Source organism: Nyctibius grandis, chromosome 5 (genome assembly GCF_013368605.1).
Source record: "Nyctibius grandis isolate bNycGra1 chromosome 5, bNycGra1.pri, whole genome shotgun sequence".
NCBI classification, from domain to species: Eukaryota; Metazoa; Chordata; class Aves; order Nyctibiiformes; family Nyctibiidae; genus Nyctibius; species Nyctibius grandis.
This window is the reverse complement of record NC_090662.1, coordinates 66134226-66148218: the sequence shown is the minus strand read 5'-3', so window position 1 is coordinate 66148218 and position 13993 is coordinate 66134226. Positions and strand designations below refer to the sequence as shown.

General features: G+C 39.4%; 1 protein-coding gene across 2 annotated transcripts in view; it reads right to left on the bottom strand.

The window, feature by feature from the left end:
* Positions 1-1221: 1221 nt before the first annotated feature.
* Positions 1222-13993, bottom strand: part of NUP37 (nucleoporin 37) — a 35417-nt gene continuing 22645 nt past the window's right edge. For both annotated transcript variants that reach the window (XM_068401567.1, XM_068401568.1), the window contains exons 6-10: positions 5080-5170; positions 3461-3642; positions 2874-2924; positions 2396-2489; positions 1222-1574 (exon numbers count right to left, since the gene is read on the bottom strand). In XM_068401567.1, the coding sequence (XP_068257668.1) occupies positions 1461-1574; positions 2396-2489; positions 2874-2924; positions 3461-3642; positions 5080-5170 (532 nt within the window). In that variant the 3' untranslated portion in view covers positions 1222-1460. The remainder of the gene's footprint in view (positions 1575-2395; positions 2490-2873; positions 2925-3460; positions 3643-5079; positions 5171-13993) is intronic.

The following is a 13993-nucleotide window of genomic DNA, read 5'->3' as shown; positions in this document are numbered from 1 at the left end:
GGTGGTAAGCAGCTTTTAGTTTGCTGGCAACTCATGTACATCTACAAATGCAGCCAGTAAAAGTTCATCTTCATTTGCTTACCTGCAGATATTAAGATATTTTTTGCATTAGACTTTTTTTTTTTTTTAGTTAAATTAGTCCACAACCCAGGGTTACTTAAAAACCTTAACAGGTATCACAATTAGAGGAACATGTTTTAAAAGTAGAATAGTACTTAACAGAAAAAAGGAATTTAACTTTTCCAGAAAAAGAAGCCTTAGAGGACTGCTGTACACGTTGGACTTTTTAAAGCGGGCAGTCAATAGAACACCTTTGTGAGTAAAATAAACAGAATTTTGAAACCTTTAGGATATTAAGTTCTTTCTCCTACAAAGGATGAGATACAATAGATAATACTGAAAATAGATTAATCTGTGAGAAACTTTATATTCATCTTTTAGGTAAATTTTAGAGGCAGTTGGAAAGCACAATTTCTCAAGGATAAGAAATGATGAGAAATAGAATATGGTCTTACTTTTTAAAAGGTGACTGTAATCTCACTTTCTGCTGTCCTAATTCGGAATTGGTTGTATGTGTCCAGCATAAATAGGGACAAACAAAAGAATATTTTAAAATCTAACTACTGCTAATAAGGATGGCTACGATGCTGTAAGGAGCTGTTACACTAGCTGAACATCTTGGTATCACTTCACTTGCAAAAGCATGCAAAAAGGATACTGAAGACAGGAGTTCTCTCTGTCTTTTACTCTTTCCTCTTTTACTTTATTTCTGGGTCTTGTATGGGAGGGGCAAGAAAAATATGCTTCTAGAAAGTAGAATGTCTTTGATTTTCCTGTAAAAGGCTGGAAGTAAAAGGCTGTAAACAGAAAAATCCCACATGCTGTTTGGCATACTTGAAGTAAATCCCTCTGTCATCTTAAGAGAATAATACTTCTTATCATTCTGATTATACCATTAGCTTTTTCACTGTTCGTGGTAACTAGTTTATTCAGGAAATACATTCACAGACAACATTTTATGACAGTACATTATTGCATTTCTTTCTTATGAGATAGTGATGGTTGGGAAGGTTAATACAGAGACAGGTGTTCTTCCTGTAGGTACTCTGGACAAATTCGAAGTATTTGAGCTGTGTTAACTGAGATTGCCACACTGAGATTGCTGGATACAAAGTCTCTTAAAAAAACACTTTAAAAATTAATTTCACACCAAATACCATGTTAAAAAAGTATACATTTTATTTTAAGGGAAGTAATCAAGTATCAGATTTATGATAACTGATTTTACAAAAGCTCTTGTATTTGCAGGTTAAAAATCAAACACAAATGTTTCGTATCTTACTTGTTCCTTTCTTATGTTCTCCAAGTGAATAAATACCCGTACAAAGAGTAAATTCCTTCGTTTTACTAGAAAAGGGACATTATGCTGTAAAGTTTCATATTGAAGGCAAATGCTTATTTTACATTTCAGTTACCCAGAAGAAAATTTTATGATCTCCTCCAACTGCACATAATGGAAGAGTTCTATGCCATGTCAAACCAGATCCCACAGCTGCAGTGCCAGTAAGAATGGGCTTTAAAAAAAAAAAAGAGAGAGAGAAATATCAATACAACTTACCATATAAATGATTTCTATACCACATATACTAAGTTGCATAGACAAAAAAACACCACAGATTTAGTACTCCTTAACAAATACAGTTAAAATACAACAGAAATCCAACGGAAAAATCTGATTATCTGCTACTTAGTTCCAGTAGATACTTACTACATTTAAGTAAGATATAGCAAAATACTCCACGATAACAAATTGTTTCAACTATTTTCAGTATTATTAACATTATTACTATTTTAAAGGCGTATTTCCAAGCTTAGAAACCTTTTTTAATGAAATTACTTCCTGTTATTTAAGCGTACTCACAACTAGTATGTATGGAGGTAATATTTTTACTGTAAGCATCACAAATGCGTACTAACTCCAGCAAAACAAAAATATTTCCTATGCTTGGTGTTTATTGTCTCTGGATATATTTTCATTAATGATTTATAATATAATTAGTTCAAACCTGTAAAATAGCCAGCCAGCTGTTTTTAGCCTCTTTAGAATGATAAATACTGAAAAATTTATTAAATAACAGGTTAAATATGTTTTTCTTCCCCTTAGCACCGATCAGGCAAAGCAAAATAAAACACATAGATCAAGCAGCTTTTAAAATAGCAGGTTAAGTGTGGTGTGATTTTTTTTTTCCTTAGCAGGGATGACACAAACCAAAATAAAACTGCTAGACCAAGGAGCATTTCTGGATGGTTTGAGCTAGTTTTTAATTGTAGCTTTTTACTATTTATAAGCCTTATCTGATGCAATTCCAGTCAAAAGCTGAACTCAAAAATTTACCTGTGGATGTCCTAAATGATGAACAAGCAGTTGAGTAGTTGTCTTTCCTGGATACCCAGTGGTTGCAAACAGATTTTCATTCACTAGGGACCACCTATGAATAAAAGGAATGTACTTTTCAAATATCCCTGTCAGACTATCAGAAGTGCACACAAAGTGGAGTTCTCTCCCTTGTGGTTAACTGTGTGAAGCTGTCAGATATTCCACTAACACCAGAGAAATAAATTCAGAGAAATGGCTTGTAAATGATTCATCACCCACAGCCCTGTATGCATGTCGTCGTAAAGCAGAAAAAAATCATGGGAATGTTACACATATATGCTAAATGTAGATCATTCACAAATTTAACATAGTTCATAGACCAGGTCCTCCTAAAAATTATTTAAGTGAGACACAAACAGGTCCCTAAACTCACAACTGCTTGTGTATATGTAGATTTATAGAGACAAAACTCACAGAACAGAGACAACACTTATACCTGAATAATCTGGCTCGATCAACATGGACGGGTCTCTTATCCTGTGGATAACTAAAACAGACAATCAGGGTAAAATACTGTTCTGCAAACAACTACAGCTCATACATATAAGTACCAAAAGCATCTGTCATTTAAACAGTGAAGGGGACACATTGTCTACTCTCTGTGAAGAAGCTGAGGGAAAACCAGAGCATTCCTGCAGCTTACACCTCAATTTTGAGTAGGAAAACTGAAGTAGTTATCCAGTTTATTATGGTTCAATAATTATATATTTATGACTTAGAATGAAATTTTAACAAACACATAGAATGTACAGCGAAAGGTAAACAGTAGTGAGGTGCTGCCTCAAATGGACAAAAAGACAGACAATGTTATTTTTAATAGATAAATATTGATAGATAAAGATGAAACAAAGAATGCCAGGGAATGACCTCTACTGATTTCATAATTCCTAATGAATGTTCATTTATTTACTGAACAGGTGATATAATACATAGTGCATTTAAGTGCTTTATTAACAAAGTAACCACATCTCTTCATGTACTGCTTAACAAGAGAATAAAGAAACCTCTCGTGTATAAAAATACCTGGAGCGAGTGATATCCCAGATTAGCCAATCACTCCCAGCAACTGCTCCAATTTTAAGAGTATTTTTTAAACACCAGTCTGCTGACATCAGCGGAGTTTGTTCACACTCTAAGGAGAGAATGGCCTGCTGTGTAATTAGATCATAGAATCGTATTGTTCCATTCTTCTCTGCTACCATCAGCTGTTAAGAGAAATTAATAGAATGTTGTAAACTCAGCATGTAATGAATCTTAATATTTTTATCAGTACTATTTAATATCTTCATCAATGACATAGACAGTGGGATCAAGTGCACCCTCAGCAAATTTACATATGACACCAAACTGAGTGGTGCAGTTGACACGCCTGAGGGACGGGATGCCATTCAGAGGGACCTGGAGAAGCTCAAGAAGTGGGCCCATGTGAACCTCATGAGTTCAACAAGGTCAAGTACAAGGTCCTGCACCTGGGTCGGAACAATCCCCGGTACCGACAGGCTGGACAAACTTAAAGCATTAAAAACAATACTCCAATAACATCCAAGTTTCTTTGGAAAAAGAGAGCTGTCATCAAAACATGCTCTTCTGCAAACGAAAGGACACGGTGCAGTAAGCATTTTGACCTGCAATAAGCTTTTCAGCAACCATCAGTCTGTCAAGTTTTACTGGCTTTTTGAAGGGGTTTTTCTTTAAAAAAAACCCAAACAAACATGTGCCTACTCTTTGATAAGGGTCAAAGAAAAGACAAGCTAATATGTAAGATCGGTGTAATACTGCAATATTTTTGGGCTAATCTAGTAATTTTGCCCAGTAGCAAAGAGTAGCAAACACATTCAATTGTGATACCACCTGAATCAACGGTTTTCCTCGTTTTCTTAGTAAGGACTGGATACTGATATCGGTGGAAAGCGTGGTGAGAAGAGAGATCCTTCTTCCCTACTGCAATATAAATATTTTGATACCTTATTTGATTACTTTTCTCTGTTTTAAGTGTGTGTTTTTGTGGTAATCTGAACAACTATTTGTAGCTGCTTAAGGCAGTTACTGTTTGGCACAACAGGAATAATAAATCCAAGATTGCAAGGACTAGACCGTTAATGAAGCTGAATATTTTGGTATATATCAGCTGATTAATCAGCTCCCCAGTACAATAAACAGATAAGTATAAAATCACAGTTTATTGATTTGTTTTGATTTTTCAGCACATATTTCTTATATTCCAAGCAAGAACAACATGAAGAAAATCCCTTGCTAACTTCAAACAGATCCTTTTCAAAACTTGGCATGCTTTATGAGTCTGTGTTACTGGTGAACCGTGTTACCACAACTGAGAAAAACTCAAACTTTTCTTTGGTAACTGTAAGTTAATATGCAATCAGAATAGTTATCAACAACAACTGATGTATGTAATCAAGAAGGAATATTTCTGATGGGAGGAGTGAGGGACTTACGGTAAAACAACAAGAATGAGAATTCATTTACAGTCCCTTCACATTAGCAGATCCAACCAATATCCAGTTACAATGTACACTAGCTCCCCAAACTTCAATCTTACTACAGCATCAAAGATTCATCTTTTAAATAAGTCCACCCTCCTGTTATTTTAGAGGTGGTGAGGGTGAAGAGCTGGAAAACACCACCTTAAAAGCCTCCTCAGGATGCCAGCAAACACTCATTCCAGGAGAGCGTAAAACAAAATGGGCCTTCTCATTTCCTTCCAAATCCCAGACCCTAAAGGAAAAAAAAAAAGCAAAGCATTACACTATTTATTGCCATTTGACTGCAAATACATTAACTTTCAGTACCTCAATACATTCACAAAGGAAGTGACCAAATGAAAGTGTTCGTGCTTTATCACTTCAAGAAGTCAGTAAAAGCAGTCAGTGCTGAAGATAATATATTTTAACATTGATGAACTAGGCAGAGCCTGTTTAAAAGGGCAGTATGCAAATAATTTGACAAGTTTAGTTTTTAGACATGAAATCTAGATGATACTTTCCCACTTTATTAATAAGTCAACACTACAGCCTTCGTACTATACCATAAATAGCAGTGAGACAATCCGAAGCAGGAAGGTCAGTGTTGGTCTAGCTGATGCAAGCAACCTAAAGTGAAGTACCAAGCAACTTAAATCGTCCACATTACCATGCAAAGGATATGACCATGCACTCAAGTATTTTGCTTGTCTGATATATGAATTGCCATTTTTTCCTGGTAAGATAAGACTGAGTAATGGAAAGATAAGAAATTAAAACTGAAGCTAAGGCAAACAAAAGGATCTACGGCAGAAGTAACACTAGCCCACAACGCATCTTGGCAAGCTTTCAACAAATAAATCACATGCCACTTTAATCTTTTCCTTTAGAAGCACCTACAATACATACCAAGCGGGTAAAAAAAATCAACAATATTTGGTCAGTATGGATTGACAGGGAAGCATATGCTGAAACACCAAAACTAGGTTACGTGATGAGTAAGTTTTCTTTGGATGCAATCGATATGAGTGTTCATGAGCCATGAAGCTACTTCGTTTATAAAATGCAACAAAACCAAAACTGAGACTTTTACCCCACAGCCACTGCTCAACTGCCTCTTTTCCTACAAAATCAGTAGCACAGTTGTAGGACAAAGACATCACAGTTGTGAACGTCAGTCTGAACCAGAAGGCTGCATACTATTCATATGCATTTTCACACCGAAACATACACATATATCCTTCCTCCCTGACACGCAAAACCTTAGAAACAGCCAATTTTTTAAGTAGTGTTCTGCCCAACCTTTTGGTTAGAGGAGTGGCTACGTACTATTATTGTTTATTCTAGAGGATTTTTGCTGACTTCCTCCAGACTTTTTCAGTTTATATCTAACCGGGGTGCTTAGAGCCTTATATTTAAAAGACTTCAAAAAACTCTTAAATAATACATCATAAGTCTAGACAAAATATATGGGAATAAAGTAAATATATTTAATGAACAATGTTGTTTTCTTATGCCAAACCACAACAGATCAAATATTTGTTTTCCCTGTAGAAAACACAGGCTCTCTAATCTTGAAGGATCAGTGTCCTTATTAAAAAAAGTCAAAACAAAAACCTGACAACCGTTTAAAAAATGAAATATCTACTTGATTAGGTAATTTAGAAACATACAATACTTTCTTCTACTGCCAAAAATTTTGCCTTGTAGATTTGTCCAAGTCAAATCAACACTTTCCATGTGTATTTACTGTGCAGGGAGAAAATTATGATATAACAGAAGACGGTGAATCATTTTGGCCAAAGCAGCATGCCATCATGTTTCCTTCCCTGAAGTGACTGAGGTTATTAGGTGTTGAGACAGAAATTTATGCTTTCTACATCCCTAACTTTGTTATTTATAAAATGCCAAACTTGTATCTCTTACTTTGTAAGAATGGTAAGACTGTTAGTAACACAAAGTATAGCAGGGAGGGGAAAAGGATAAATGCCCCTCTTATATTTTCTCTTTCTTTAATGATAACAAAGATGGTATCACTTAGTTTTGGGGGGAAAAAAAAAAACAAACCAGGCAATCCATATCAAAACAGATCCTTGTCTGAATGCATCAAGTCCATGCTGGTATGGAAGTTTACAATTACATATGTGTTCAATTAACTCTTTTCAGTATTTCTTTGTGACTAAACCAAATAAAAAATGTGCAAAGACCAAAAATTTAGCCAAACTGAATTTCAGTTACTCAATTACTCAGTAATCATAACCAAATCAGCTACAGATGCTAAAAAAAATCTAGTTTTGTCCACATTCCTATCATGTAAACCAATCCAAAAAGACTGAGCATTTCGTCTCCCATTGAAAGCCCTTGAAACTTAACTAATATTACCATGTTTTTATACCAAAGCAAACTAGCATCTACTTTTCTCCAAACATCCTTATTTTTTGTAACCCTGCAATCTGTCACCCTCTTACTTCTCCTCCTCCCCCCATCAACCATTGTTGTATAGATTTGTTATTTGGCTCATTGTATTTTTTTGATATTTAAATAAGCTTCCACAATAAATTTAAAGCAAAAAAGTTTTAATAACCACAGTTGAAATAAGGGCCAAAGTTTGAATAATGGAAAGCCTCAAAAATAATATGTAATCTGCTCAGTAAATTAATTATTTTTAAGTAACTAAGGACTGAGAAATTATATGCTCCAGTGCTCACAAAATTTAAACTAACAAAAAATACAGATAGTTGCAAATGTCATTAAAGAAAATTCTTGAGATATTAGTACATTTCTCTTGTCATTCACATCCTATGATTAAACAAACAAATGACAACTCCAGTCATCTCAAAGCACGAAAATATTCAAACTACGTTGGAACTATATTGTATGTAGTATGCAAGAATATGGATAATGACATGCCACATATGTGCAGTAATTTTATCACACAATGGACTTTTATTAAAGTTGGCAAAGTATTCATTAGAACATCTGAAAACCTGTCTTGTGGCAATGGAGTTGATCCTTATTTTTATATTCTAACTTTCTGAACTCTGTATAATTCTAACTAGAGAGCAAAACCAAATCCTAACTGAATAAAACCCATCATGTGCAATAGTAAAAGAACAAAACCATATTGCAACCTTCAGGCATTTCTCAAATCCCCAGAAGATGGAAGTAAAAAAGGGAATTCTTTCAATATAAGATTTCCAGCAATTTTAGTGAGTGGGGTGGGGGCTAGAACAAACCTTGACATCTGATGCCATTCCCAACCACAAAGCATGATCAACTATACTTGAATCATTACTCACAGATTACTGTCTGACCTACTCTTAAAAATGCCCAACGTGTTTATTTGGGTTTTTTTTTAATAGTATCTAATTTGAATACCCCTTGCTGATGTTTCTTTATATCTCCATCAGACATATTCCACGTGTGAGGAAAATCCTAGCACCCCTGAAAAGCCTAGAGGACTATGGAGAAGGGAGAGATTCCAGTTACAGAGATCACACAACAAAGGTGAAGAGTGAAGTTCTTCCTCAGTGAGCACAAGTAGTGAGGAGAGGAAGATCTCAGAAAAGGAAAATGGAAGTGCAGAGATTAGTTAACACTGTGGAGAATACAACCAACATTGGCCTGTCTCAGGTCTTCTGCCAGCTCTGTATGGAGGTGGTTACGAATGATCCTAAGAGGATACTAGGTTGGACATGAAAGAGCAGAAGGCTGAAGTAGAACTGTAGAAATCCTCTCTAGGTGTTCAGAAGAAGAGAAAAGTGCAATATCAAAGATAATTTCTAGTAATTTATTTTATTTTACTGTTAAAGAATTAAAGTTTTTATAAATCAGGTAATGCACCCCCAACTAACAGTTCACTGCTGCAGAATCTGTAGGAGAATGAGGTTGCAGAACTCCCTATTCAGCACACTGTGCTAAACAAGCCCCCAAAATGGATGCATGGGGAGAAAGGGGAAATTCATCTGTGCTGCCTAGCACTAGTCCACCAGGCCCAGCCATCTTAAACTATCTCCTGACTCAGCATACAGGTTCCTAAATTTGTGCCTGTAGAGCATTTCCTTCACTTATTTTTGATCTATGAAATAAAAGCCTTTCCATATAGTAAATGTGTAAACACTCTTTCAGGAAGTTGACCCATGTTCACTGTTTTCTTTCTGTGGTCCAAGGAAATGTCATTGCTATTAAAGAAAGTAATTAGGATCTTTTGGATTTTGGCAGTAAAATCCATGTTACCTCTAGCTTCTTGTAATATCTACTTGGATGTACATGCATTGATCTATTTTCCACTGATAACTGTGGGATGTAATTCTGATTATCCTCTGCAATGCTGGTAGAAGTAGGTGTCCTGGTTTGGCTCAAACCAGGCCAAATAGTCTTAGAGAACCCAAGGTCACTGCTTACGAGTAAAGAGCCGAAGGGGGTTGTACCTGCAGGGAGTAGTGGACGGGGCAGGTGACCCAGGATTGACCAGCAAGGTATTCCATCCCATACATGTCATTCTCACTTTCCTGTTTATCACTAACCCACTGCCTCCTGGAGGTGGGGCCCAGGAGGGAGGGGCCCTCCTGTCTCCCACTGATTGGTACCAGCTTTGCCAAATCTCCAGTTAAAAGCCTGCAGGTGTGATGGCAGTGGAGCTTTTGCATTTTGCCCTCTGCCCGTGCTGGGTGGAGCTTTTGCATTTTGCCCTCTGCCCGTGCTGGGGGAAGCTACTGCCTTTTCCCCTCTGCCTGTACTGGGGGGAGCAATTCTGCCTGAGGAGGATTTCCAAGCTCTTGATCTTGGTTTTGTACATATTTGTATATATTTGGTTATTTCTATTATTATTGTTATTATATTCTTTTTCATTATTATAGTTTATTAAAACTGTTTTAACTTTCCAACCCATAAGTCTCTCTCCCTTTTCCCTTTCCCTTTCCCTTGGCGGGGGGGGGAGAGGGTTAACAGAGAGCATCTGCCACCTGGTTAATAGCTGGCCCAGCTTTAAACCGTCACAGATTTATTGGTGCCCAACGTGGGGCTCGAGAGAAGCTCCAACAGGTTGCTCTGATAAGTTGAATCCTGGCTCTGGTGGGAGGAGACCCAGAGAGCTCAGCTGAGAGAATATCAGATTTCTTCCTTTGAGATTTACGAGGGGTTGGAAAGTTAAAACAGATAGTGAAGATGGTGATGTCATTTTTGAATGCTGTGTTATCTCATCTTTTTATGGAGTTTCTTTCACAACTGAGTATTGCAATGATGCCTTACCTGCCGTGGGCACTGTGTTATTGCTTGCTTCTTATGAATGTTTACATGCAGTTTAGCAGTGGGCGCTGGTCGAAATGTATTGTTTTGGTATGGGGTTTGATACTGATTTATGCTGTGATAAACTGGGCAGTTAATATTCCGATCTCTTATCTCTATGACACAATGATGGGCAGCTTTAATCGCGAATCAGTAGCAGCAACTTCATCTGCACGCTCCAGGCGCCCTTTAGCTGATTCTGTTAATGATTACACTTCCAGTTTTACTTTGGGAAATAGTACCTTCTCCTTTTCTGCCAAGCTGATTCCACTAGATTTTGCGAAATTAGGATGGTGCTGTCTAGGTGGCATGTTTTTATTTTTGGTTGTCCTGAATGTGTTTCTGATGTGGGATAAGATTAAATATCGGTGCAGGGACAGTTGTAGGTGTTATGCAGCCACCTCAGATCCTACAGTGTGTACGGCTGCTACAGCCACTCAACCCACTGAAACCTTGGCAGCCTGTACCACAGCTGCTACACCCCCCAAGATGGCCACTGCAGCTACTCAGACTCTCAGCACTCCCACGACAGCCACTGCATCTACTCAGACCCCAGCATCTATCGAATCTGTACCAATTGCTCCTGTAACCAGGAAGAAATACCAAAAGAAATCAGCTCGTGAAGAGAAGGATGATGACTCAGAGCCTTCTAAGACAGAGCCATCATATGACCCAGGTGAGGGCCCTTCTCAGGCAGAGTTAGGGCCCGACACAGATGGGGGTTCCCTTGATTGTCCTTTTAAAGCAGACCCATCACAGAAGAAAGGCCCTTCTAAAGCAGAACTATCACAAGAGGACTCGGACGTAGAGATAACCTACCACTCCTTATCCCTGAAGGACCTGAGAAATATAAGGAAAGACTTCAGCCGTTATGACAGTGAACCTATTATTACCTGGTTGCTCCGATGCTGGGATAATGGGGCAGACAGCATGCAATTGGATGGCAGAGAAGCCAGACAGTTGGGATCCCTGTCCAGAGATGGTGGTATTGATAAAGCGCTCGCAAGAAAGTCAAACACTGTCAGTCTCTGGAGGCGACTCTTGTCAGCTGTAAAGAGCAGGTATCCCTATAAAGATGATGTTATGAGCCACCTAAGCAAATGGACCACTATAGAAAAAGGTATTAACTACCTTAGAGAACTGGCTGTGCAAGAGATCATTTATAGACACCCACGGGACATTGTAGATCCTGTAGATCCTGATGAAGTGGAATGCAACCGATCCATGTTCCGGAAGGTTGTGAAGAATGCTCCACCGACATATACCCATACATTGTCAATATTAGTATGGGGAGAAGATGCTATGGCACGATCTAGTGTGGGCGAAATGGCTAACTGTATGCGACAGTATGAAGATAGTATTTCTTCCCCACTGCAGGCACGCATCTCGGCTGTGGAAAAACTGACTAAGGAGAACAAGGACTCATTTAAACAACTGTCAGACAAACTGTCCATGATCGAGAATAAACTTGACTCTCTACCTACACAGGCGCGCGTTGCAGCTGTTAAGAGAAAACGTTCTCCTACAGGACCAGCTCAAAGGAAAAGGAACACATCACGAGGTATCCTGTGGTTTGCCCTGCGTGGTTATGGGGAGGACATGAGCAGATGGCATGGACAACCTACCAGTACCCTACAGGCACGAGTACGTGAGTTGCAAGCTAAAAGAAATACCAGAGAGAATTTTTCTAGGAGGATGGCTGCTCCAGTTACCAGTGAGCAGGACCCCAGTCAGGGGAGATGGGCCTCAAATCCCTTTTTCCCAAGTGTGAATAGGAGAAATGAAGGTCCAGTCCCTGTGAGCAGCATGAATCCATTTCTTAATTAGGGGGGCCCTGCCTCCAGCCAGGTGGAGGAGAGGGACAACCGGATTTATTGGACTGTGTGGATTCGATGGCCTGGCACATTAAAACCACAAAGGTATCGAGCCCTGGTAGACACTGGTGCACAGTGCACCCTAATGCCATCGGATCATAAAGGGGCAGAATCTATCAGCATTTCAGGAGTAACAGGAGGATCTCAAGTGTTATCTGTATTGGAGGCCGAAGTGAGCCTAACTAAAAATGAATGGAAAAAGCACCCCATTGTGACTGGCCCACATGCTCCGTGCATCCTTGGCATAGACTACCTCAAGAGAGGGTATTTTAAGGACCCAAAAGGGTACAGATGGGCCTTTGGTATAGCAGCTGTAGAGACTGAGGACATTAAACAGCTGTCTACCTTGCCTGGCCTCTCAGAAGATCCTTCTGTTGTGGGGTTGCTGAAGGTTGAAGAACAACAGGTGCCAATTGCTACTACCACGGTGCACCGACGACAATATCGCACCAATCGAGACTCCCTGATCCCCATTCATAAACTGATTAGACAATTAGAAAATCAAGGAGTGATTACCAAGACTCGCTCACCCTTTAATAGTCCTATATGGCCAGTGCGAAAGTCTGATGGAGAATGGAGATTAACTGTGGACTATCGTGGCCTAAATGAAGTTACGCCACCGCTGAGTGCTGCTGTGCCAGACATGCTAGAACTTCAATACGAACTGGAGTCAAAGGCAGCCAAGTGGTATGCCACCATAGACATTGCTAATGCCTTTTTCTCTATTCCTTTGGCACCAAAGTGCAGGCCACAGTTTGCTTTTACCTGGAGAGGTATCCAGTACACCTGGAATCGACTGCCCCAGGGGTGGAAACACAGTCCTACTATTTGCCATGGACTGATCCAGACTGCACTAGAAAAGGGTGGAGCTCCAGAACATTTGCAATACATTGATGACATCATTGTGTGGGGTGATACAGCAGCAGAAGTTTTTGACAAAGGGGAGAAAATAATCCAAATTCTTCTGAAAGCTGGTTTTGCCATAAAAAGGGGCAAGGTCAAGGGACCTGCCCGGGAGATCCAGTTTTTAGGGATTAAATGGCAAGATGGGCGTCGCCAGATCCCGATAGAGGTGATCAACAAAATAACAGCAATGTCCGCACCAACTAACAAAAAGGAAACACAAGCCTTCTTAGGTGTTGTGGGTTTCTGGAGAATGCATATTCCAGATTACAGCCAGATTGTACGCCCTCTTTATCAAGTGACCAGAAAGAAGAATGATTTTCAGTGGGGCCCTGAACAACGACAGGCTTTTGAACAGATTAAACAAGAGATTGTGCATGCAGTAGCCCTTGGACCAGTCCGTACGGGACAAGATGTTAAAAATGTGCTCTACACCGCAGCTGGGGACAATGGTCCTACCTGGAGCCTCTGGCAGAAAGTGCCAGGGGAGACTCGAGGTCGACCCCTAGGATTTTGGAGTCGAGGATACAAGGGCTCCGAGGCCAATTACACTCCAACTGAAAAAGAGATACTGGCAGCATATGAAGGAGTTAGAGCTGCTTCAGAGGTAATTGGTACTGAAGCACAACTTCTCCTAGCACCTCGACTACCAGTACTAGGCTGGATGTTCAAGGGTAAGGTTCCCACTACCCATCATGCAACTGATGCGACGTGGAGTAAATGGATTGCATTAATTACGCAGAGGGCTCGAATAGGAAACCCTAATCGCCCAGGAATCTTAGAAGTAATCATGGACTGGCCAGAAGGCAAAGACTTCGGAATGCCACCAGAAAAGGAGGTGACACGTGCTGAAGAAGCCCCACCATATAATGAACTACCAGAGGATGAGAAGCAGTATGCGCTGTTCACCGATGGATCCTGCCGTCTTGTAGGAAAGCATCGGAAGTGGAAAGCTGCTGTATGGAGTCCTATACGACGAGTCACAGAAGCCACAGAAGGACAAGGTGAATCAAGTC